We start from the raw sequence: 25,243 nt of genomic DNA, 5'->3' as shown, positions 1-25,243 counted from the left end.
TCACTATGTGTGATCTATCCTGAAAGCAAGAAAACCAAAGTTCTACTCTGTATTGTTAGGAAGTGATGATACAGAGGCTACATTTTTAAAGGGCTGTCTTGATAGAATATCCAGTTTTGTCCTTCCTTTGGTCTTGTAAATCTATGTTATTCTATTAACCACACAATTAGTTACTTTATTCCTGTGAGATTCCATTATCTATATTACAAGAGTCTACATCCTTTTCCGCTGGACTTTCCCACAAGACTTTATTTTGAATGGTCCATGTTGTATTTCAGCAGTGGAGCACATTCTCGCCATCACTTTCCTTTTTTGTTTCTGACTCACCATTTACTGGTGGAAAAAACCCTAGAGGAAGATTAGCACATAACTCTGCAGACTGCATGAACAGAAATAACTGCTGTTGACACCGAAGAGAGCTCCTTTTACTTTAAACCCCATCAGTGGCCTTAACATAGACACCAATAGTGTGCCAGTTACCGTGTGACCTCAAAAAAAAAAAAAAAAAAAACCATCTTCCTTTTCATCCCAAATCCCGGAGCAGTTTCCTCTAAACTGATAACCTTTCTATTATCTACAAACAGGGAGGTCAGCACAGGAGGGAGAAATATTAGACTGTGTTAGAGTCACCGCTCTTCTTGGGAAATGCTTTAAATGTTACAGTAAAGGTTTAATGAAATTTCACATAAAACCAAACCGTAATCAGTCTGTGTCGTCATGTAATGGTTATAAAGGCAATTTCTATAATCCAGTTAGATGCCTTTGTCATAATCTTTACAATCCCATAGAACCTAACCCACACATTTTCTTTTATTTGTTTGAAATTACCTTTTATTGTACATTGTGTATTACTTTCGAAATACTCACATAATACATACTTTGGAAAATTAAAATGTATCTGATTTTTTGAAGATCTGTTGGTTCAGTTCAGATCTTTATTGTCCCTCAAGAGGAAATGTGATTTACAGTAGAGGTGATAGATTAGATTCATTTTAATTAATTCTAATCTATCTCATCTATTCTTTCAATTTTGTCTTACACAATATTTCTTATGTTATTATGATATTTTCTTATATTATGATGATGAAAATAACAGTTTACAATTGGAGAAGACAGACACAGTCCATCCTAAGATCAAGTGTCTGTGTTGTGGTGCACTTGGTCAAAATGCTGAAACACAGGAGATGCTGAACTTTGTCCTTCTTGTGGACAGGGCAAGAGAAAATAATTTTCTTTGGGAAGCAATAACAAATCTGAAACATGCTTTTAATGATCGATCTTGCAATAGCCAAACTACTGTATTTATTTTTTTGTATCAAAACCTGTTTTTTTATGTTGAGATTAAAAAAAATGAACTGGATGAATGAATCAGTTGTGTCTGATTGCTAAATCTGATTCAGTTTGAGGGGAAAATACCATATGTTTTCATATTTCCTTCCACGTGTACATAAACTGCAAGCAGTATTGCAATACACAGTATGTGTATAGAGATAAGCATCAATGTGGAGTCCTGTTTTATAAACAAGAAGTAGTCCCTTCCTGCAGCGACTGCAACTAACACCTCAGGCTGTTGGGAAACAAAGGTGTAGTCAAAGCGTGATAGTACTTCAGTGCTCAAGATCTTATCAGTGAAACAATAGCTCACCAGACACTGATTTTATGGAGTCAGTCAGGTCACAGCCAACTGAAATTCCAGGCTCCTAAAGGATAAATATCACCCCTTAACTGATTTAAATACAATATGAAAATCCCCAGTCATTGTCTGCCTATCTGCATGGTACCAGTAAGTATTAAAAATACCCTATATAAAATATGTATACTGTGTGTGGCAATTCATGAAATTGTGATTTCAAAATATTTATCCATTCTGTGCATCATTTTCCATTGGGTCACAATGGATTATGCAGTCTGTAGTGAATTTTTTTTTTTAAACGATGTATTTTGCTCAGTTTGAGAGGATGGATAAATAAATGACCTTGATCCTTGATAGAAAGGGACAGAACCAAAACCCATACAGGTCTTCACATATCCTAAAGACCCTCTACCTGCCTCAGTTGGCTATGTAAGCTTGACAAATCATTATAAAGTCATTATATGGATATATTTTGGTATATATTTCAATTAAATATATTAGACAAAATCAGTGTCAGTCCTTTTTATTACTTTTGTGTATTTGATCCTCATGAAAGTGTGACTGTTATGCCTCCTCATGTTCATTAATTAAGCCCAACTTTACTTTTAAACTCTTGTTGTTAAATTCTAAAGACACAAATAATAAAAACATATCTGTAATTGTAAGACCAACTCCTTTTTAAAAAAAAAAATAAATAAATAAATAAATATATATATATATATATATATATATATATATATATATATATATATATATATATATACGATAAGGAGATAACATGGTGACCATTATACTGTACTTTTGTGTGTTTTAACTGAACCCAGATTTGATTTTAATGCTTGACTTTTTATAATGGAGATCAACATTAGAATAAATCAACATGACAGAAATATCAAATTGTTGATGAATGCACTATATAGTGTTTGATAAATGTTCTGTCAGGAATGTTTCACATTGTGACTCTGCCCTGGAATTTATATTTTAATCATCAGTTTTCTTTAAGCAATGCCCTTTATTTTTTAATTACTATTCAACTGACACTTAATTAGTTACATACAATAGAAAATTTACTTTTTACAGGTAAATATTTATAGTATTAGTACGCATTTTAGGCTTGATTCCATACAAAATATGTACTTAATGTAATATGTATCACCTTTAATTTGATACCCGCAGCTTTATAGTGATAGTTGTTATTTTCAGCGCTTTGCAGCCGTTGAGTCCTCTGATTGGTTGAAAGTTTTGGCGTCTAACATCTCAACCAATCACAGTAAGGGTAGATGAGCCGCTTTGCTCCCAACGTCACATCCGACTCGGTCCAACGGCGCGCGGTACAGATCAACAAACTCCTCTTTTTCTGTTTAGTGGTTCACAAAAATGGTGGCGTTAAGAGAAACAAAGTCGTAGCAACGTCTGTGTGATTTTATGCTTCTGAAACAGAAGACACAGTGTAGCTTTTATGGTAAGAAGATAATATACATATTATCCACATTAACATTAACTACCACGCTAAAGTTAAATGTAAACGTTAGCTTTAGCAAAACACATTGACGTTAGCCTCGGCGACTTCTTAGTAACATCTGCTTTTTTAGACGAAAATACTGATTACGCTATCGTGCCAAACTGAGTCAGCTTGAGTGACTAACTCGGTGCCATTGTTGTAAAACTTTCTGTTTGGACAGTTGTCCTGACCTCTCCCGGCGACTGCTGTGATCATGTCCCAAACCAACACTTCTCTTCTGGACGAGGTGGTGCAGTGGAGTCAGGAAACCTGCCGCCAGGAGCTGAAGTCTGTCCTGCCTCAACTCACCATATCCTCTCAACTCACTCAGTTTCATTTCTGTGATACCATGGTTCATAGTTTCATACAAATGGTCCAGTGATATCAAACAAAAGCACAACATTTTGGAAAACATGGAATAAATAATACAGACTTTGGGAGTAGGTCTATCGTTTAAAATGCATATTATCTATAGAATTTATTTTTTAATGAGGCGGAGGCAATATGCCTGTTATTATGAATAATATTGAACACCAGTAGCTTCAAACCCTTTCAAGATGATATAGTATTGTCTTGGTCAAGCTGGGCACACGTTTGCGGTTTGCTTAAGCTATTCTATCATCATATTTTTTGCACTATTATTACAATCCTGATGTATTTGGTACACTTTATATAGGGGAAATTAATTTGCTTTAATGCTGTGGTTTTCCTTGACTGTTTGCACTCTTTGCATCACAAGTCTGAGAGTTGGGACGATCATATACGTAAGTTTCTTCATTGCACAATTTCCAATGGCAAACTGCTTACTTTGTGCCGTCAGTACTGTTTGTGATCCAAGTATGAACAGTCTTAAAAACATAACATCCCTACAGGTATACTGAAGATAATTACGGAAATGTTCCTCCCTCATGTTGCTTTGTCAGAGCTGGAGGCTGAGTGCTTCTCCAAGATCTTACCAAAGGTAAACAACATGACGAATGCATATTGTCTTTAGGACCTTTTATGTCAATACCTTCACAAGGATTTCTTAAATAACAGAGTTGCTGCAGGTCCTGGGAAATTTTCTAAACTTAGGGCCAATAAATATCTAAAACAGCATAATATTTAGTTATTTAAAACTTAATAACATTTTCGATATTAATGTCAGTTTTCAAAGTCAGCAATATTTGCCACAGTAAATCATTCCTTTGAGGGATTTGTTTTGTTGTGATTGTATGATTTGTTAATAGAATAAATTGCTGTCTTGCAACCACTTTGTTGACATCTTCCCTTAAAGTCCATTGATTAGTCTGTGTGAATGTCTTTATCCTTATCTGCCACGAATGTCTGCAGGCGGTGACAATGTTTGACAGCATGATGAAAGAAATCTTGGACCAAGTTGGAGGGCTATCCAGTCAAAATACTGAGCTGTGTTCCTTACTAAGAAATATTCTGCAGGTACTGTTATTATGGCTGATTTAGTTTTCACATTGCAAGGCTGTGTATTTCAAAATGGTACAATTAGTAGCTTACAGGTTTATGATATATATGATACATATACAGTATTTCTGAAAAACACTCACTTCACTCCTGACCAATATGTTGTTAATATGCTGTTTTCAGGCAATGATGCAGATAATTGATGCTCTGTCCACATGTGTGCGTCACGTTGGCACATTTGAGGAAGCACCTGACTTAGAAGCCATCCGCTCGTTACCAACTTGTATCCTGAAAGTCCTGAGGGAAACCTTTCAGCACTGCAAGGTTGGTCTGTTTGGTTCATGACTGGCTGATGATATTTATTTATTTAAGTTTATCTCTGAGCAGAGGTCCCTTTCAATCTGTATTTCGTGTTTTTTGCGTAATAAATTATGCTGTGCAATGCTTACTATACTATTGAATATTTTAAAAGAACTCCGCAGGTCATTTGCACCTCCTTCTCATTTTTCTTGTTCCTGTAATTACAATCTTTATTACCAGAAGTATTATGTGAGGTGTCAACAGCTCAAGCTACTCATTAACTGGAATATGATGAAATGATGCGATGATAAGCATCGTGCAGCAGGAAAAGCGACCACTTAAGGATGTTTTTGGTGAAAGAAAAAAAAAAAAAAGATTATAATCAGTTTAAGCATACTCTACATGTTGTCCTCAGGACAGTGAGGTGGTTTACTGTGGCCGTCTGTCCCTGGTGGCTGACCTGCTGCAGGGACTTTTCAAGGAGGCCTACACCCTCCAGAAGGGTCTTTTGGAGCTGCTCGACAGGATCTCCCTCGAAAGCAGCGCCTCAGAGGAGGAGGTCTCTGATATTGTAACAGGTGTGTGTTTCTGTGTTTATTATGCTCATATCCAGCTCTATTCTTAGTCTGAGTGCGAGAGTAGGTTTGCATGATTCACTTTTCAAAAACATCCTTATTTATCTTATACTGGCCCTTCATGCAGCCCCTCATTTCATCCTCTGTCTAAACCCCCGTCACTGAGTCAGCAGTCAGTGCTTATTAAGACCACTTCGTCCTCTAGCTTGTGTGCTCTCAATGGCATGACAGCTACAGTACCTTAGCGTGGGAAATATATATATTATTATTAGTAGTAAATATTGGGTCACTGAATTTGATGAATTTACTGTACAGTAAATATAATAAACATTGTTCTTTACAGTATAAGAAGACACTGGAAACATAGCATTCAGAGCAGTCTGAATCTCATAGGAATTACTTTAACATACGTATATACCTCATTATTTGACATTCTGTTCTTGTTTAATATCAAAATCAGACATTGTAATATTATATATATGACAGAAGCATCCCATCCATTGTTGTACTTAGACCTTCAATGCACTCTCTCAATTCACTGAAGTTATTTTTCATCTTCCTCAGTGATTCACAGCCTGCTGGATATCTGCTCTATTATCTCCAACCTGGACATAGCACTGCATGCAAACACATGGAAATTCCTCATCAAGTCAGTACAGCAAACATTCATGTTGACACTAGATGAATCACTTTGTTATAGGAGTTCAGCATTTAGTTGTTAATTTGATTACTGAGTGACTAATTTTAAAAGGTCATTACTCCATTCAGACAGAGTTTGAAGTACCAGTCATTGGTGGAGGAACATCTGCATCACGGTGACATCAGCAGCAGCTTGTACGACAACCTGTTGGCCTCCTTCCACAACTGTGTGGAGCTGGCCGAACAGATGAAACATGCTGGTCTGCAGGTAGGAAAGGGCTGACTGGTAGAAGGAAAAGATAAAACATGTTTCATTTAAAGCTTTTTAAAAACTTCTTACAGTTTTACATATGTAGGGCTATTGAATGAGTATATTTTATCATTATCTTTTACCTGTAAGGTTTATTTTTCTGCACTGTTGCCTATGTATCAGATAATTAGTTTATTAGTGTACACTCAAAGTTAGACTTGATCTTTGTCACCTTCTTCTGTTAAATGCTTTTTTGTTCTTTTTAAAGGAGGCAACACAAAGCCCAGAATACAAGCTGTTCCAGAAAAGTGCAAAGATGTGTAGATTTTTTGCCAACACTTTGGTTCATTACATAAAGGTACTAAAAATGCAACCCTCTTGACTTTATAAAACTTTGACCCATCATTATACCTGTTGTTACATTTTTCATTTTCTACTTCAGAACACAAAGCAGCTGAACTTACATCCCATCATTCCTTGTCCTTTGAACAGGAATTCAAATGTTTTCTGACAAAGTATTGTAGCTGCTTTCACCAACTCTACCTCCAGATCATCAGGTATGTGTGGTTTGGCTGTGGTTTTAGGAAGCAAATTCAGACTACATTCCCTACAGGCTACAATATCCTTTTGAGTTGACAGTTATTAAGTTGTACAGAAACATACATTCTGATGTCTTTCAGTAAGTTTCCTCCCAGCATGTGTGCTCTAGCACTGACCTCGGCTCTGTCTGAGGAGCTGAATGCAGGAGCTTTGGTTCCTATGGAGGCCCTCCTGCTCCAGCTGTTGCCTTTAAGGCCCTTTGCTGAAGCTGTCCTCCAGCAGAACCTGCGTGAGTTTAAAGCTTTTATTCACAAATACTGTGGCAGGATTGATTGATGCTTTACTGTCTCCAAGTTTTATGGTTTTAACAGTTTTATAAGCTTTTCAGTGATTAGGTGTGTACCAATTCATTTCCCCATTCCAATTCCATAAAGTATACAGTATGTACAAGTAATGTGCACTATTTTGTGAGTGTTATTCAATAAACAGTTTATTTAGGTGTTTATTATAATTGTAACAGAAAATAAGTGAGGTCATGTGGCTTTGGAACAGTACTACCAATTTAAAGTTTAAAAAAGTGAAAGGCATTGTTAGTAAATTATATTCTACATGTTTTTGTTATTTCTTTTTTAAACTCTTACTAAAGGTGTTCTGGGAGTTGCGCTTTCAGTTCTGTGACACAATGGTGTCCATATCCTATTTCAAACACCGGTTAATTTTCATTTTTACCTTTAAATAAATTGGTCAATAAAGCAACACCCAATGTAAGCCACATTAAAACATTTTGTGATTTTATTTTTCTTTTTTCCTCACAATAATATACTATATTTAATTCTGACAGTATAGTGTACACTTCATCTCTTCATATTCCCATTGTTAGCCTACTACCTCATCAACACTGGTATTGTAGGAATACACAAATCGCACCTGTAAATCAGGTGAATTGGATCACTAATATCATATATAGTATGCAGTTGGACAGTCTCATGGATTGCCACAAACAGTTTGAAGAGCCTTTAGGACACATGCTTGCTGCTTTACCTCCAAAACGTCCAATCAACTAAATTTGTGGTGAAAGTGTTCTTTTCGTATTTTTTAGTAAAATGTTTACTGTTCTCATTCAAAAGAATGTTGGCATCATGTTTCTAGCTGCGGACTGACACTGAAATATTCAACGAATTACCCATGTCTTGTTTGTCTGCAGTGTTAAGTCCTCAGCATGAGCTTCCTCAGTGTCTTTTGCTAGTAAATGTCCTGGGTCAGCTTTACTCCCAACCAGAGGAGGTGCTGCAGCTTTGGTACACTGGCAGCCAGTTCTCAGAAGACACACCCAGGTAATAAATAGGGGTCTCGTTGTTGTCATCAGCTGATGTTTTTTTTAAACATTTGTTTTTAATACAGGGACCAGCACTTAACTTGTTGTCAGGCTGGCACCCAGATATTACCTTTTGGTTACCAAAGTAGCAGGAATATTGTTTATTGATGTGGATGAATTGAATTTATTTTATTTATTTATTTATTTATTTATTTTTTGGGTCCACATTTTTAATTTAATTTAATTTAATTTAATTTTTCCTATTTTACATTGAATAAAGTATTGGAGATAGTGAGATAGAACATTTCACACTGAAATATTAGGTGTGCAAAATATTTAGGATTAATTACAATATTAATTCAATCTTTTCTTCATAAATATATATACAAAATTAAAATGTGTTAGTGTTAAAATATACACTGAGACATTGAAAAGTATGTAAACATGTATGTATCATCCAGTAGTCCTAAAAAAGATTATACTATTTCATTATGAATTTAAGCTAATGTGTAAATGTGTCTAAAATGCTTCTTAAGTTTTTTCTTTTTCTATCCCCTCTGTCTCCAGGCTTCCTCTCTACCAGGCCTTGTTCACTGTTTTCAGGCGATGCTATACTGAGCGTCAGGTTCCGGTGCTGTTGCCAGGAGTGATGATGAAGGGTCAGGCCCAGGTCCAGGTCACCCTGTACCACCACATCTGTGTGCAGCTTTGTGCCAGTGTGGCTGCACTTCCCCCAGTGTACTTCCCAATGCTGGTGAGATCTACACACATAACTGCATGCACTGTATCATATCAGTTGAAATAGTAATAATGTTAAGACGATGTTCCATCATTTATGTTTTGGTTCAGGCATCATCTCTCTACCTACTCCTCTCACTGGATGCAAAAGTTTGTTCATTTTTATGTGCTAGAAAGAAGGGATAGGAATTTTGTTTGACAAACAATGAGAGTTAGGGAGTGATTCAGACAGTGACTTAACTCTGTCTGGTTGTTGTTTTGTGGGGGTTGTTAAGTTTTTACTTAATTACAGTCTTACTAAATGAGTGATGAAGTTACACTCTTGGTCGGTTGCTATTGGCCGTTGCTCTTTTAAAATTAATAAGTGCGAGTCTTAAGATAAGTATTGATCTTGCAACTGCAACATATGATATGCTACTTCAGTACACCTTAAGAACAAATAATACTGGGATCACTACAGAAATTTCCAGATGAACATTTAAAATCCAGAAATTCACATTTCAGACCATACATGGTTCAGCCATATATTATGTTTTAACCTAGTCTTGTTGTATCTTGAGGTGACATATATTCAATTCAATTCAATTCAATTTTATTTGTATAGCGCCAATTATATGTCCTGTCATTGTGTTTTATCTTCCAACCTCTGGAATGAAGTTTGTGCATCTTCTTTAAAAGAAAATTGTAATAGTAATAATAGCAGTAGATAAAAACCCAGCAACACTCCAGTAGCGTCTTAACAGAAACTTCTTGCATTTTATCGACCAGAAGAAGCGGATTGGCAGGCATTCTTGCAGACAATCAAGAATGTTTAAAACAGTGTTTATGTGTGGGTGTGGTGTTTGAAACTGTGAGGCCTGACCGTCTCACAGCAGGGTTATGATGAAACGTGCCAAGGACCTCAGCCTCATCTCTACATGGATGCCTGCCACAAGTTTGACTTTATCACTTTTACTAATGATAACTGGTGGTTTCTTAGGCCAGTAAAAACGATATGCAGTAGTATTGGAACGCCTTCGGGAATCTCTTGGGTGAATTTCTTCAAACAACATCCGCTTGGACTCAAGGATAAACTGATTAGAGTTCAGCAGTCAAAGGGCAAGGTCACTTTGACCTTGCATTAAAAAAACAATTTGGCCATAACTTAAGAACTGATTATTATATTTCATAATTGGTTGGACAATTAATTGGTGACACTTGTGATTTGTGAGGTTTTTAGCCGTAAATTGAGAATTCATTGTCAGTTTCCAGATTTCACAAGTTGACTGAGATGAGATGTTTTGTAAACAATAATGCGCACAGTACGGCTTTCATCTTTCCTTCTCATCCATTCTGCCTTTCGCTTTCTGCCTCATTCTGAATATCAAGCATCATCAGAATCACAAACTGCAAAAACAACGTATTATAGCATGCCTAACTGATTGTGACCCTGTGATTGAGCTCATAGAGAGGCTTTGCATCTAAAAATGCCAGGAGTAAACAAAAGCGCCACATTTTGTATAGCTGTACTTTGGGTCTGATTAACAGTAAATTCATCAAATTTGGTCCATATTGGCTTGTGAGGATTAACTGAGGGGCTGCATAAAGGGCCAGTTTGAGTTAAATAAGTGTGAATTATGCGAAGTCTAGTGATGTGCCAGAATTAAAACAAATGGCTGGAAATCCCATGTAAGTTGTTTATTTACTTTCGATATCTAATCACATTCTGGCCATTAGCTGTGTTCTGATGCAGGATTTCCCGGTATTCAATACAAGTTTATGCTTTCACTTTCATTATTCGGTTACACTTTGCTTTTTTTGGCATCCTGTTTTCTCCGTTTACTCCCAAATCCTCCTCTCCCTCCTCCTATCACTCTCTGACTTCCCTTTCTTTGTCTCCCTTTCTCAGGAACGTTGTTTGGTCAGTGCTGTACTGCAGGCTGATACTCAGACAGCTCTACTGGCAACCGATGTGTGGTGCTTTACAGCCCGGTGAGAGTGTGTTCACATTTAACATTTGCATAAAAAAGTTCACACTACAGATGTATTTGGATCAGGGCAATCTTTTCATGCTACAATATATCACAAACCCTACATTTCAGGCACTTTTAGACTTATTACAGCTACTCTGTAACCAAAGTCTTGTAAGCATTTCTTACACATTTTTTTCTGTACTATATTGAATCCACTGCTGATTTTGTCTTCTCTGCTTACAGGTATGGGACAGCAGAACTTTGTCTACATCATGTCGTCCTCGTTGCTCAGCTGGTGGGTAGAGCTCAGGACAATACATGGAAATACAAAAGACATGCTCAGTAGACCTTCATATTGTTGACTTGTTATATTTTGCAGTTTACAGTATCTCATCCAAACTTTAAAAAATGTTGGCTCTCGCCATCTTTGATAGTCACCACAAGGTCATTGACGTTTCTTCATGTCTGACCTCTTCCTGTGCTCTTTCTAAAATAACTCCAAATCCCCTTAATCTCTCTGTAGGGTTATTTATTAGTATGGGGTCCTCACTGCTTTCACTGGCACCCCAACAGAGGTGACAATTGGTGTTGTTGGACCTTGGGGCCATCTTTTCATAACCTGTTACATCATGTCATCCAATTGCACTGGATCCCACTCATGTCCATACACGTCCCCCCCTTCAAGGTTTTCACCTTCCTTCCACCCTGATGCCCTGGTGATTTTACTCCTCCTGAGCCTTCACACTGACACTCACACTGTTCCTCACCTCCTCTCTGCTTCTGCCTCTTCTCCTACAGGTGAAAGCTTGCACCACTGAGTGTTACCAGTTGTTCCACCTGGGCCTGCTGCTCAAACGCATGGTTTTCCTCATGACACCAAACCACCAGGTTAGAAACCCTGAGAACTGATGTGTCAATGCACATCTAAACAGTTTTGAATTGAAGTTAACTCAAAAACAGAATACCCACAGACACATACAACCTGTATATGGAGAGGATCAGAAAAAGGTGGGGCACAGTGAGTAAACAAAACACCAAAATAAGGTGGAATAATCAAGTAGAATTAAAAAGAAATTAGCTATTGAAATAGACCACAGTTCCACATTGAACATTTACATTACCTGCAAATCAGAGTCCTGCACGGGTCCAGTTTTGCATACCCGCATCCGCCTGCACCCACAGAGCTCAGAACTGGAACTGACTTTAATATAAAAGACCTGCGATCCAAAGAGTCATATTTTTATTTGCGCAATTATTAGTGTTACATGTAGAAACATGAATTCAAATCATAATTAACCATTAAGCTGAATCAATCATCAACTTACTCCACACGATCAGCTGATTCGGCTTGATGATATTTAACTGATTCTATGTTAATACTACTGTTGTTAGGAATAGTAAATTATATTAAATAAATAAGCCACACTACAAACATCAGGCTTTAAATAGACCCGGTGATTGGTATCGGCCGTTCCGAGCACCCTTAGGCCATAGTATATGATAATGTTTATGCTCATGTACCATTCAGTGACCCCTTCTGTCTTCATTTACTGGGTTTACTCCTTTTATTTGTTAGAAAATGGTTATTCTAGAGTCTAGGACTCTTTCTGGTTTTGCATGATGCTTGTTGGTTGTGTCTATATAATTACAAACAACCCATTAAACCCTACAAGGGTATAACCTTCATATCAGGTGATTTTTGATGATTTCCAGATGGAGTTGGTGTCACGTTTCCCACCTTCTGATGTGGAAAACCTTCCAGTGTGGCGACATGTCCTCCTCAGAGCTCTTTCTCATGATGCCCGTCACCGTGTAGAGACAGACATCACTGGCCTGGTTCAAAAAGCTCTGACTGATTGGCAGACTGGAGGGCACAAACTAGGACAAGTGAACAAAGTGGTGAGGACAGCCTCAGATAGGATTTGTAGCAGAGGGTGTAACCATCTGACTCAAGTAATTGTCAGTGCTTTTTTTGGTAATGTCACTTTTTGTTGAAGAAAAAACAAGCAAATTTCTAAGTGGAGAAGATCTCATACTTACTTGTGTAATCTCTACATACACGTTATTTCAGATTGTGATCTAAAAAAGGGGCAGTACAAACATCAAGGGCAAGTCGCAGCATAGTTTCTGTCATTGTGCACTTAAGAGAGTGGTTGAATGACAAATGACCTCAACAATTGATTTCAAGAGGGAGATAAGTATGTTCCCATCGTTGGAAACAGAAAACACAGATAAGATTGTTATTAGTGACCTCTCTCCTTTGATGTTCTCTGTGTATTGAAGTGAGAGCCAAACTTTTCTCATTGCGGATGAAACCACTTTCTCATCCTTTTGACATTGTGTGTTTATCCTTGCCCTTTGTGATTTGTCTCTTTGAAAGCATATTTGAACTAAAATGACCAGATGGATACATTTGACAGAATATAATGCCCACTAGTTAGTTCAGTGGTCAGTGGTTAATTATGATACGTAAATGATCTGACCTTTCATTCAACCTTTTAATAATTGTGACTGTAAAAAAAAAAAAAAACAATCCTCCACTTTAGGGTGTTGCAGTAAGTTTGTCCAGCTGTAATCAGTCAGATTCTTGCCAGAATGATTAAATCCAGTTTAGAAAACAATGCAAGGAAGCAGGGTCGGGAAACATTAAATGGAAAATATGCACAAATGTAGCATTTACAAAGCCCCTCCTGTGTCCAGAATGCAGTGCTGTTGTCCCTCCTAGCGGTGGTTCAGGGGCAGTCATCTTCTGAGGAACAATGTGTGTTGTCGGCAATGAGGATAATCACACAGCTCTGGTTACGAATGAGTCCAGACCAGGTTAGAGCCAAATAAATACACACACACACACACACACACACACACACACGGAAATATGTAGTGTAAATGCAGGACAATTATCTCTGTACCTTTTCATACACCAGGTGCAGGCCCACCCTGTGCTCCAGTGTACTCTGCAGCTGCTCCTGTCAATATCAGCCGTTTTAGTGAAAAACATCGAACATCAAGTCATTCTTCAGGTATGCTGTTAGTTTTCACAGGTCACATTAAACACATGAAGAATGGAGAATACTTCGGTTGACGTGTGTGTGTGTGTGTGTGTGTGTGTGTGTGTGTGTGTGTGTGTGTGTGTGTGTGTGTGTGTGTGTGTGTGTGTGTGTGTGTGTGTGTGTGTGTGTGTGTGTGTGTGTGTCTCAGGCTTTGTTGTGTGTGGATACTGTGGTGGCTCAGAAGTGTGCAGATCAGCTGCTGCTTGCTGCTCTGGAGTTCCTCTCCTCCCTGGGGAAGATCTTTGTACCTCCTGACAGCCAGGTAATGAAACCAGAGGGTGTTGCCTTTTAGTTCTTTGAACTCCTTACTAATGGTTTCTCAAGGACAATTATTCTACTGCTGTTCTCACTGGAAGTCACTCTTAACATATTTTACCCTGCAAGACCCTCAAGTGAGTCCATACATAACACAAACCTGTTCATGAGGTTAATTACATCTGATATTTGGTTTTATCCAACAAATATGAATCAGTTATATACAGATTGTTTCTTTTCTCTTTCACATATTCATGAATTTAATACTTTTATGTTCGTAAGTATGTTTGAAATATCACTTTGGGTTCTTGCATCTTGTGATGTGAATTTGTCAAATTTCTTTACATTTAATAGACTAAAGGAATAATCTATTATATGAAAAAAATCAGTAATAGCTGAAACTGTAGATATTTGAATTCTAAATGTATTATATTCTGAAATCTACAATGTAAATATATTCTCATATTTTCTCTTTCACATAAACTTTTTTGTCCCAAAGAATCAAATTCTGCCGAGGCTGAGCAGCCTGTTTGGAGTCCTGTTGTCTGACAGATTCTGGCTGCTGCATCAGCACGCCCTGGAGGCCTTTTCTCACTTTGCTGAGGTACAGCTGGAACTTAATATATCTTACTAATGTTTCAGATGTAATCCTGTTCATGTGATGTGTCGAAACTGTTCGTGTCATAAATGTGTCCTTTTGGTATTTAAGATTACAAACCATGAGGAGGTAATTTCCCAGAGTTTGTGTGATGAAGACACCAAGACGAGGGTGGTGAACTATCTTAGCAAGGTGAGAGATGCCAACATATTGTGATGAAAATCACCCTTAGATAAAACACATTGAAATAAACATGTCTGTTTTGTTGTAGACTGTGAATGCACAGGAAGATGCAGAGTCACGGCTACAGAGGCTTAAACTGGAAACAGCAGTTATTGAGCAACACAATGAGAAGCTGGAGAACAACAAAGAAAATGCTTCGAACAATCTGGCTGCCGACACCGTTGTAGATTCAGAGGTTAGTGGCGCCAAGTAAAACTTTATTCACAGGCTTCCTGAATATGCGTGCTCATGCACAGCTTTGCTTCACATTTATACTGTCCAAGCCACATTGAGTGGCAGCTGACCAGTACGACACGACCTCGTAGTGTACGTAGCATAATAGGAACCAGGCTATTATTAATGCCTATTTTATATATTATTCCGTTGCCATGTTATATATATTTATATTTCTTAATAAATATATAAATGTGTGGGATTTAAGTGTTTGCAATGCTAGTAGCTCAGTCTGTTTCATTTCAACAATCAAGATTTCTGTCTCGTCTGTTGTGAAATTCAATCATGTTGTGTGAGTGAGAATTTAATTCATGAAAAGATGTCTGTTTTCTCTGTACTTATTCCTCCCTCTCAGCCAAGCCCAAAGAGAGCTCGGCAGGAGACCAGTGCAGAGGAGGCGTACAGCCGCTACATCCAGACAGCTGAGAGTGCTTTGAAAGCCCTTAAGGTTCTCACGGAGGGTAAAGCCGACACTACTGCGCCACCTCCGCAGTGGCTGGAGTCCAGACTACAAGAGCTGCAGACCCTCATAACCCACATCAGTACGGCCAGACACACAACCTAGCTGTTCCAGTTTCTTTTATAGCGCCAAATTATTTACACTATGTATAGAAAAACTATTTAATCACAGTCTGGGCCTTTGGAAGTCAGTATACACTTTACTGCTGCTGGAAAGTGTCACCTTTTAAACCTGTCTGTGGTCAGTGTGTGATTGATGTTTATTAAACTTGTTTGAATACAAATCATTGCTCATTTGTTTTTATTGTGCAGTAAGACATTTGTTTTATTAAGTACCCATATTGGATAGAGGATTTTTCTGTTTCTGTTATGAAAAGTAAAGTACTTGCTGTCAGTAGCTCTAAACAACTGCAATAACTTTATAAAAGGCAAGTCTAACAAATGTCTTATAAAACAGAACAGGGTCATTTTTGATACAGTAAAATCTTTACTTCACCAGCAACCAAAAAGCTACTAATAAATTATGTAATTTCTATTTCACATTCATTCAAAGTGCAAGCGTTCTGTAAATCAAACCTAACACATTTTGGACATGTGTCTTGCCAAAGTGTATCTTGATCTTCATGCCACTAGTAAAGTTGGCACATTAAAAAAAACAAAAAAAAAATTAAAGAAGCAGATGAAAACAGGATGACTTTCACCTCTGATTAAAATCCTCATTCATCTCGAGGAGACTAGCATCAATTGGCAAACAATTAAGAATGGCTTCATTTGTCCAAGTCCAGCACCATCTGATAAGCTTCCAGTTTAAATGTCTAGGAACCAACAGAATAGGATATAAAAAGTCTCATCCCATTATCAGTTCCTTACTGCATCATAGTGTTAAATCAGAAATGGAGTAACTTTCAGGTCACAGGCTGTGAGATGGCGCAACTTGAGCATTTGAGTTTTCCAGTGGTTGAGTCTTTGGCTCCAGATGGATCAAACGTCATCACCAGGCATTTTCATCCTCCCAGTTCAGATCATCTCCATCTCCCCAGCCATCTGTTTCAGTCTTTAAGGAAGAGTAATTTTTTTTGATGAAAAAACAAACAAAGAGTATCACAGAGAGGTAAGTTGGTAAATTGAGAGAAATTCTGTCATAGATGAATATAAACAGAAAAGGTCACTTCAACATGTATTGTATATAGATGAGTAAAAAACGTTTTGGCTCATTGTTCCCTTAATTTGTATTTCTAATTTACATATTTAGGACTGCCTCCAGTCTTGTTTCACAAATGTAAGTTGTCAAAGCATTTTTACTATACTAGTATTATTACTTTTCATATAGCTTTCTAATCCTGTTTATCTTTGTAAAGTACTATATAGATTTATATTTTCAGGCCTATTAAAACTAATAAAAATGAAATGGTCCGAGAAGAACACAGTAATTTGATTAAACTTCTCACAACTCACAGGAAAAAAAGGTCAGAAACCACACATTTAATGTGTTTAAGTCTGCATTTTTGCAGCTCCTGTTCTAATAGTTCTTACACCATTTGAAAAGATTGCTGTGGAAGCCTAAAAAGTAATAAAATATAATTTACCCCCACACACACACTCACCTCAGTCAGGTTGGCAGCTGCGAACTTGGCAGTGAGCATTACATTATCGATGGATGAGTCAAGCTGCAGAGATTTTGTGTTTTCTGAAGAGGCTGTGGACAGTCCAGCATCATTCACACTGCTCTCGTCCAGTGGCAGCAGAGCCGGAGAGGACAGTTTGATGTCCGGCACCATGTCTGCAAACAAATCCAGCTCTGGGTCTTGCTCTACTTTTTTCTTCACCTTAATGGTGAACTCCTCACCCAGACCTCCTATCCCACCATTATTTTGTGGCACTGTAGTTTTGGGCTTGGGGTTCAATGGGTTGTGGGTTTTCTCCGAGTCTCTCTCTTCTTGAGCCCAGCCATCGTCCCATGAGGAAGTGGTCTTAATCTGTGTGGATGGCCGCAGTGTCGACGTCAGTTTGAGGGGTTTAGAGAAACCCTGTCTCAGTGCTTCAGGAGCATGTTTTACAGGTGTAGCAGTGCCCCCTCTGGGCAGTGACAGTATAGCTGGGTCTGATAAAGGAGCAGTAGGGGAGAGATCTGAGGTAGGTTCAGTGTCCTCAAAGTCGTCCCACGGCTCCTGTTCCACGTTCGGGTGTGAGAGTGGCAGTCTGCTGCTGACTGGATCTTCTCTCGCCGAGGCCTGAATGCGGATCTGGACTGACTGTCCATCTCTGTTCTCGCTCTCTTCAGGGTCGCTCCAGTCAGGCCAGTCTTCTACTGGGCCTTCCAGTCTGTCAGCCTGCTCCGGGCTGTATGACAGTGGCTCCATCTCACGATCTTGACGAAAACCGTTCAAAGATAGAGACATCTGTCTACTGACATCTGAAACATGTTAAAAACAGACAGAGCTTCAGGCACAAGAACATCAAACTGAATTAAAATTGACATTTAATTATGTGTATATGGGCAGGGGGTGGGGCTGAGGTCACACCTGATATTGGAGCCAGGGGGTAACTGCTTGGAGTCTTCCTACAACCGGCTAAGCTACCCAAGTCACCCAGGACCAGGCCTTCAGTCCCTGCCGGTCTGGGGAACAAATTCAAGACTTTCGAAGGCTGGGCCATCTGAGGGTGAGATCCTCCAACTATATGGACAGGCGAAGCTAAAAGAGAGAAGGAGTAACATTAGTGTCGACCAAATATTACTTTCTTTAAATCTAATCCATAACCAGTTTGCTCAATCTGATTTAATGTGCTTGATTGTGTAGTAGTTAAGGCGGTTAGACAGTTGATTATCTAAATCCAGATTTTCTAGTTTGAACTTGTACACTAAGAAAACCGGTTCTTAAGCCTTGAAGCCAACATTGAGATGTTCACTGACAGACACAAATGTGGTGAAAAGTACAACAATCCTAATGCCTGTGCTACTTCATGTCTTCAGCTTATACAAAAAACTGTAACAACTGCTGTAGTCAAAAATCACACCAGTTTGACCCTCCCTGTACTGGCTTTGATTTGGTGGCTCCAAGGTAGTTGATTGTTGTTGCTTTGGATTGGCAAAGCCTCTCTGTAATTGACAATCTAGGAATGAGACTCACCAACTATTCAGCATGACTGACCCCACCTTAAACTGACGATTTGTACTACAATGCTGTATTTTTGAATTCCTTTAAGCCTGAGCTCAAAATGGCCAAAATCTCCCATCTTATCCCACATTAGAGACTCAAAAAAGAGGTACTTAACAGCCTGAACAGTCTAAATCAGTCCAGTCTTCAATCACTTCTCAAAACATTTGTATTCTTTTTTTGATACAAGTCTAGGATTATTCTTTGTTTCCTGCCGACTAGGCTTCTGAAGAATTGAAAAGTTCACAACTGTAGGATTCAGAAACGATAGCAGAATTCGTACAATGCACATCTTTAAGAAGTACAAACACAATAGTTAAGTTTGTGTTATACATAGTTGAATATGAACATTATTGATTTAGCAGCTTTCATTGCTACTGGCATTATTAGGTCAGTGTTTCTTACTTTCCGGGGTGACCTCTGTAGACTTGGTGAAGTTGGGTGTGGTGCGTTTAAAGACCTTGGATCTCTCTCCACCAACAACCACTTTAGCCCCCAGCAAAGGTACCAACACAGCCAGACTCTGCAGTGTCATGGCAACCAGAGAATCACTGGTATCTCTCATTCCTAACAAAACCTGCAGCCAGGAACAAACAAAGAATTATTATGTAACTCTGTAACTGTAAGAGAATTGCAGAATAATAATAATAATAATAATAATAATAATAATAATAATAATAATAATAATAATAATGGACGTTGCACCTCACATGAAAGACTATTTTTATTTCAACTAACTTACAGATAAAAAAAAACAAAAAAAACACATCTTTGATTTAGGTTGTTCTGGACATCTTGTATATCAAAATCCATTTTTAGATATTAAAGGAATATTTCAACATTTTTGGAGTAAGTCAGACAAGCTGCTTCCAGTCTTTATACTAAGGTAAGCTCTTCCTGGCTCTAGCTTCATGAGTAAACATCTAGACATAGGAGTGGTATCAACTGATGAGACATCTCATTCTCAGGGAAAAAGCGAATAAGCATATATCCCAAAATGTTAAATTATTCCTTTAAACTTAGCTCAGTGTTTACCACCGATACCAAAATCCTGGTGCTATGTCAACACTCCACCTGAGGTAGGATCTGATTTTTGAGTTCATCGTGGGAGAAGAACTCAGCGTAGATGTGGATGTGAGCCAGCAACACCATCCGGACATGTTCCTCGTTGACCTTGAAGAGCTTAAGAAGTGGAGGAATCACATGTTTCCGGTAAAGGGACACCGACAGCAGGCATTCTTCACTGGAATCTGTTCACACAGAAAAAATAAAAAAACAAAATCCACTTACAGTTTCACACACAGCTACAGTGTGATCTTAAAAGATGTGAGTTATTATTAACAGCAAGAGATCCTTCTTACCGTTCTTTGGACTTAGAAGATGAGGCAGGAAGCTTTTGACAGCCATGGGTTCTGCAAACACGAGAGAGTTGAGGAGTTTGGGGACAAGGCGTGTAGCTATCAGCTCCTCAGGAAGACTCTGGACCCGGTCTAGAAGAAACCTACAAAAATAAATAAATAAATAAAAACAACACACACACACAATGAGCATGTTAAGGAGATCCAAAATAAAGCTATGTGTGAAATTATACATTATTTAATTGAGGGAATGTATAAGAAAACAATACACATGTGTTGTTCTGTTGAATAAACACCATGCACTAATTACAAAAGAGCACAATGTAGAAAAAAAGACCATAAGTAAATTGATCATAACATCTCTCACTTGAAGAATTCATTCTTTTCTTCTTCTGTCTTCAAGGTCAGGCTCTTCAGAAAATTCATCACTTCCAGAAAGTCATTCCTATTCATGGAAAAATACATAGTGTGTTCATCAGTGTGCACTGATAATAGTAACAAAAAAACAAAAGCAAGCCTGACCAGACTTACCTGAAAAAGTCATGAGTCAGCAGGGAGCTGAGTGGAGGTCGAGACAAGGGGTCAGAGTTCAGCAGGCCTGCCTGCAGGGTCTTCTTCAGACTATCAGACAGCTCCTGTGACACTGGAAACATCAGAGGAAAGAGAAGGATGAAGGAGTTTAAGTATACTACTAAAATCTGACAATATGCAACTTTACAGTTGAGGTCACCAGTAAACAACCAACACTCTACTCACCATAACCATTCAAGAGAGAGATGAGAGTCTCCACCATCATTCCGAAAGAGTAACAGTCCCGAGAGTGAGCATTTGTCTCTGGAAGCATTTTAAAGCCCTCAACCTGTCGACAACATGTCTAATGAGAACTTGCAAACAAAAGAGGAATTCCATTTTTCCATCATGACCTTTAATCTGCTTACCTGCTCTTCTGGAGGAACATAGGTGGCCTCTCTCACATTCTCAATGCTTGAGAGAAACTAAGGAGTTAAAGAAATTTGATAATCAAAACATAAAACTAATATATGAGTCTTCAAATGTCTGAATGCTGTGCTTTTAGAAAAAACAATGTACTCATAACGAGAGCACCCTTGGAGCATCCTACCTACTATTTCTCTTACCTCAGGTGTTGCTTCAGAGAACTTGCAGACAGTCTCCATCCCTCCCAGTTTCCAATGACCATCTTCACTGACAAACACAGATGAAATGCAGACGTTGTTGTGGCTCGATTTGCCCTGGTGGTTAAGGAAGACAGATTAGGAACATATCCATGCCTGTTTAACACAGACAGACAACAAACGGCCAGTGACTACAGCCAACTTGATTTTCTTTCTCTCATTCATAAAGATAATTGTGCAGGGGTCCCTTGCATCCAGAGCAACTCCTCCGTGCTTCCTTTTAGCTCACCCTCTCGTGCAGAAAGACAAGTGCCTGCAGGAGGTCATAGATGCCTGCGCAGATTTCCTCTGGGGAGAGGCTGTCCAGCAGCAGCTCCAGGGGCTGCACACGCTCCGTCACCAGGTGGATGCCGCCATCCTGCACTGAGCAGGACAGGAAGCGCAGTAGACATGGGTGCCTCAGGGTCTTCAGGTGCTGCAGGAAATGAAAGTATTTCTTTATTTCCTATAAAAAGTGAACATCCTGCAGCTGATAGAAAATCCATATGAGTAGAAACTGAGAGCCAAAACCACTTAGTTAAATAAATTAAATACAGACTGCTGACAGTGGAAGGCATAAGGACATATTTTGGTGGCATAGGTCCAATAGAAATGTAGTGTTCTTTACCAATATGAGGCAATACGTATCAGATACATGATGAAAAACTGCACAGACTCTGCTGCAATCCAATCAACATTTGCCTCTGAGAACGACTTCATTTGGACACGATATAACATTTATTTAATGTTATGTTTAATTGGCAGATTTAAAGAGGAGATAAAGTTATTTATTTGCAAGACAAACTTTTATGACAAATCGGGGTTCACCACAGCAACAGCGTTTCGGTGTCCATGTGTGCTGGCCACCAGTATAGTGCAAGTCACTCAACAATTACACCACAAATGCAGCTACTGTAAAGCAGCCGGTGTGATGTGGTGTCAGGGCGAGGCTTCAGTTTAACTACCTTGGCAGCTTTGTTGACTTTGTCTTCATTCCCCCGCCTGTGAACAAACACTGAAGCAGGCTTCCCATCCTGGAGCATGGCCGAATGCATGGTGAGTCCGGAGGGCATGGTCAGGAGGGGCTCGTCCAGGGTACAGCTCCGCACCGCGCTGCTCTCCGCACCCATGGTTGCGCTTGTTCCTGGAGGGGACAGTGGGGGACAGTGGGGGACGTAAAACATGCAACGCCAAACGTAATGATGTGGCAATAAGAGGTTGACAGTCGTTAAGCACGCAAATAGAAACACTTGCTGCAGGGTGGAGTTGACATACTGGAACCTGTTCGACTGTGTTGGATGTACCGCTGCTATCTGAGAAGTTAGCTGGTGTTGTTAGGCGCCTAGCTGGCTAACATCGGCGCTACGTTAGCCAGCTTGTCATTGTTATGCTTGTCGGCAGCACTTCCGCCTCCTAACAATCATGCCAATCGCGATGTGGCGCGAAAGTAACCGAGTGATTTTACAAACTGATGAGACTGTTAAGTTAGAAAAGCACCAGAGAAATCCTCAGACACTTCTCGGCAAATCGACGATGCTAACGTGGAGCGAGAGCTGCGCTGTAAACACGGACTCTTCCGGTAAAAGACGAAACCACAAAGCAAGGGTCGATGTGACTTTCACAAATGTTAAAAATTAATCACTGAAGCTTGTTTGCTTAACATTTTAGAAAATTGTTCTAATTACTTATTAAACTCATATCACATAAGCATACAATGCTAATTTTTCGGCTTAAATGTATGTTTTAAAATCATACACAACCAGGAATACCCCTGCCCTGAAAGCTTATGGTTGCAACCAAAGTGGTGCGAGACAACGCAGGTATGTGCGCGGAGAGGTGACTACCATATGTTGACTAAAATGAAAATAGAAACAAAATACAAAACTCAAACGTTTGTGCTGATTTACTCTTGAGAAACTTTAGTCTGTGGTCCACTGGGTGTCTCGGTTAGGGTTATCAGTCTGACAAAGTTAGGAAGCCAAACCAGCTACATGGCAGGCGACAGTTTCATGGACACCACGTTATGACTAAAGCAGGGGTGGATCTAGAGAAATAGAATAAAAAAATAATGAATAAATAGTCATGGGGTGGCAATAGGGTGTCATGGAGACTTGAGGTGGTGGCATATATCAATATTTGCTTGGAAAGTCCCAAATTAACACATTTTAACTTAAAAAAATGACATTACTGTGACACATTAGTAAAGAAATGAATTGAAATATCTAAAGGTGCCATTAGAAATCAATAAATTCTTTATTATTTCCAAATGTTCTTCGGTCTTTTATCAGCACTTAGTCTAAAATTTGGTCATAACTGATCATTAAATTATGTGTTAAAGGTTAAATGGTTGTGATGCATGCCCAGCCCAATATATGAGCACTGGAAAAATATTATAAGTGAAGAGATGAGACGTGACATCATGGGAAACATTGTCCTAATTGTGGTATTGCTTCATCAAATAAATTTTTTGTGACCCAAAAAATACCATTTACATACATTGTGGCAGATACATATCTAAGACAACAAATTTAAATATTTTGATGAATTGGCATAACATTTCTGCATCTATTCACTATGGTAATCCCATATGCAGTATAAATATACATACATTTACATTCACATAGTGACATCAAAATAAATATAATAATAAAAAGTGTAAGTAATTCGAAGAGAAAAAGAAAAGAAAAAAACACATGCAGTAGAACCTCCTATGATCCTAATTATAACATAAACCACTCTTTATCTCCTCCCTCCCATCCTATCCATCCTTTTGACTCCCACCATGGTCGGCTGGATTTCAAACAATGATGAGATTTCTTATCGGGAGGAAATAAACAATCTTGCAAGGTGGTGCACAGAAAATCTACTGCTCAAAGTCAACAAAACCAAGGAGCTGAGTGTTGATTTTAGGAAAAAAAAAACAAAGACACACTCCCCTGTTTATATCAGTGGAGCTGAGCTGGAGCAGGTTCCTGGGAATCAACATCACAGAGAACCGTACATGGTCATCTTCCATCTCCACCCTGGTTAAGAAAGCACAGAAACAACTGTATTTCTTAAGGAAACTTAAGAAAGCAAAACATCACAAACTGGCATCATGGAATGTGAACGGCCCAGGACAGGATGACAGTGCAGCGGGTGAAACGCCTATAAGATATTTGGTACTCAGCTACCCAGCATAAGTCATATTGGTGAGGTCAGGGGCCTGCAGAGCCCAAAGGATACTAAAAGACTGCACCCACCACAGCCTGTTCACCCTATTGCCATCTGAGAGAGCAGCTTCTTCCCTCAGGCAGTTGAATTCTTCCACAACAATTCATTATGCAAATTAATAATACATTTTATATTTAATCATCTTTATTTTATTTTTATGACACTGATTTTTGAGGTAGCATAAAGGTAACTATATCAAAATTTCATACAACCTTGTTGTGAATTACATTATCCTTGAATCTATGAAGTTATCATTAAAATGTTATTAATGATAATGTGGTCGAGGCAGATGACCACCCACCTAGAGCCAAAGGGTCTGTCCTAGGTTTCTGCCTCTTAACAGGCAGTTTTTCCTTGCCCCCGTCGCCAAGTGCTTGCTCATGGTGGTACTGTTGGGTCTCTGTAAATGTTATAAGGAGATCGGTCTAGCCCTGCTCCATTTGAAAAATGTCCTGAGATAACTTCTGTTATGAATTGGCGCTTTAATTGAAAACTGAATTAATAAATACTCCTGAATTGATCATCTTTATCAGTTGTGTGTGAAACAGTGGTAAAGAGACTATAGAGTATTATTTCTTGTCTACTTTTTATAGATTTATATATATGTATATGTATATACATACATATAGTATATGTCATAAATAAAGCACAGAATCTATTCATAT

The 25,243-nt window shown here is 38.6% G+C and overlaps 2 protein-coding genes across 4 annotated transcripts; one reads left to right on the top strand and one right to left on the bottom strand.

Moving 5' to 3' along the window:
• The first annotated feature begins 2,929 nt into the window (after window positions 1-2,929).
• Window positions 2,930-15,964, top strand: firrm (FIGNL1 interacting regulator of recombination and mitosis). The gene is made up of 25 exons (XM_051376137.1): window positions 2,930-3,095; window positions 3,316-3,444; window positions 3,859-3,898; window positions 4,007-4,095; window positions 4,467-4,571; window positions 4,737-4,877; window positions 5,269-5,431; window positions 5,993-6,077; window positions 6,197-6,335; window positions 6,586-6,675; window positions 6,810-6,874; window positions 6,998-7,146; window positions 8,062-8,191; window positions 8,740-8,926; window positions 10,799-10,881; window positions 11,106-11,157; window positions 11,661-11,750; window positions 12,576-12,761; window positions 13,563-13,682; window positions 13,787-13,882; window positions 14,061-14,174; window positions 14,667-14,771; window positions 14,877-14,957; window positions 15,037-15,183; window positions 15,577-15,964. The coding sequence occupies exons 2-25, from the start codon at window positions 3,349-3,351 to the stop codon at window positions 15,784-15,786; spliced, it is 2,763 nt and encodes a 920-aa protein (XP_051232097.1). The 5' UTR covers window positions 2,930-3,095; window positions 3,316-3,348; the 3' UTR covers window positions 15,787-15,964.
• Window positions 15,965-24,375, bottom strand: scyl3 (SCY1-like, kinase-like 3). Of its 3 annotated transcripts, none has more exons than XM_051376139.1 (14): window positions 22,620-24,375; window positions 22,331-22,509; window positions 21,616-21,801; window positions 21,330-21,443; window positions 21,132-21,188; window positions 20,950-21,052; window positions 20,725-20,836; window positions 20,561-20,638; window positions 20,197-20,336; window positions 19,910-20,085; window positions 19,241-19,412; window positions 18,203-18,373; window positions 17,285-18,093; window positions 15,965-16,734 (listed from the first exon to the last, which is right to left on the bottom strand). In XM_051376139.1, exons 1-14 carry the CDS (start codon window positions 22,636-22,638, stop codon window positions 16,672-16,674), a joined length of 2,379 nt encoding a protein of 792 aa, XP_051232099.1. In that variant the 5' UTR covers window positions 22,639-24,375; the 3' UTR covers window positions 15,965-16,671. The 3 variants fall into 3 exon arrangements, with proteins under 3 accessions (XP_051232099.1, XP_051232100.1, XP_051232098.1); XM_051376140.1 differs by having other exon boundaries at window positions 22,641-24,375; XM_051376138.1 differs by having other exon boundaries at window positions 22,331-24,375.
• Between the last annotated feature and the right edge of the window lie 868 nt (window positions 24,376-25,243).

The sequence above is a fragment of the Dicentrarchus labrax genome, unplaced genomic scaffold (genome assembly GCF_905237075.1).
Source record: "Dicentrarchus labrax unplaced genomic scaffold, dlabrax2021, whole genome shotgun sequence".
In the NCBI taxonomy this organism is placed as follows: domain Eukaryota; kingdom Metazoa; phylum Chordata; class Actinopteri; family Moronidae; genus Dicentrarchus; species Dicentrarchus labrax.
This window is presented reverse-complemented; position numbering and strand designations above follow the sequence as displayed.

What these genes read in the sequence shown, in the direction of transcription:
- scyl3 (XM_051376138.1), bottom strand. Translation starts at nt 22,549, where the DNA reads ATGTTTTACGTCCCCCACTGTCCCCCACTGTCCCCTCCAGGAACAAGC. An exon ending in AAGTCAACAAAGCTGCCAAG is followed by an intron (nt 21,802 to 22,330) that starts GTAGTTAAACTG and finishes CATTTCCTGCAG; the next exon opens with CACCTGAAGACCCTGAGGCA. An exon ending in CTGACTCATGACTTTTTCAG is followed by an intron (nt 20,639 to 20,724) that starts GTAAGTCTGGTC and finishes TTCCATGAATAG; the next exon opens with GAATGACTTTCTGGAAGTGA.
- firrm (XM_051376137.1), top strand. Translation starts at nt 3,349, where the DNA reads ATGTCCCAAACCAACACTTCTCTTCTGGACGAGGTGGTGCAGTGGAGT. An exon ending in ACATGGAAATTCCTCATCAA is followed by an intron (nt 6,078 to 6,196) that starts GTCAGTACAGCA and finishes TACTCCATTCAG; the next exon opens with ACAGAGTTTGAAGTACCAGT. An exon ending in TTCTCAGAAGACACACCCAG is followed by an intron (nt 8,192 to 8,739) that starts GTAATAAATAGG and finishes CTCTGTCTCCAG; the next exon opens with GCTTCCTCTCTACCAGGCCT.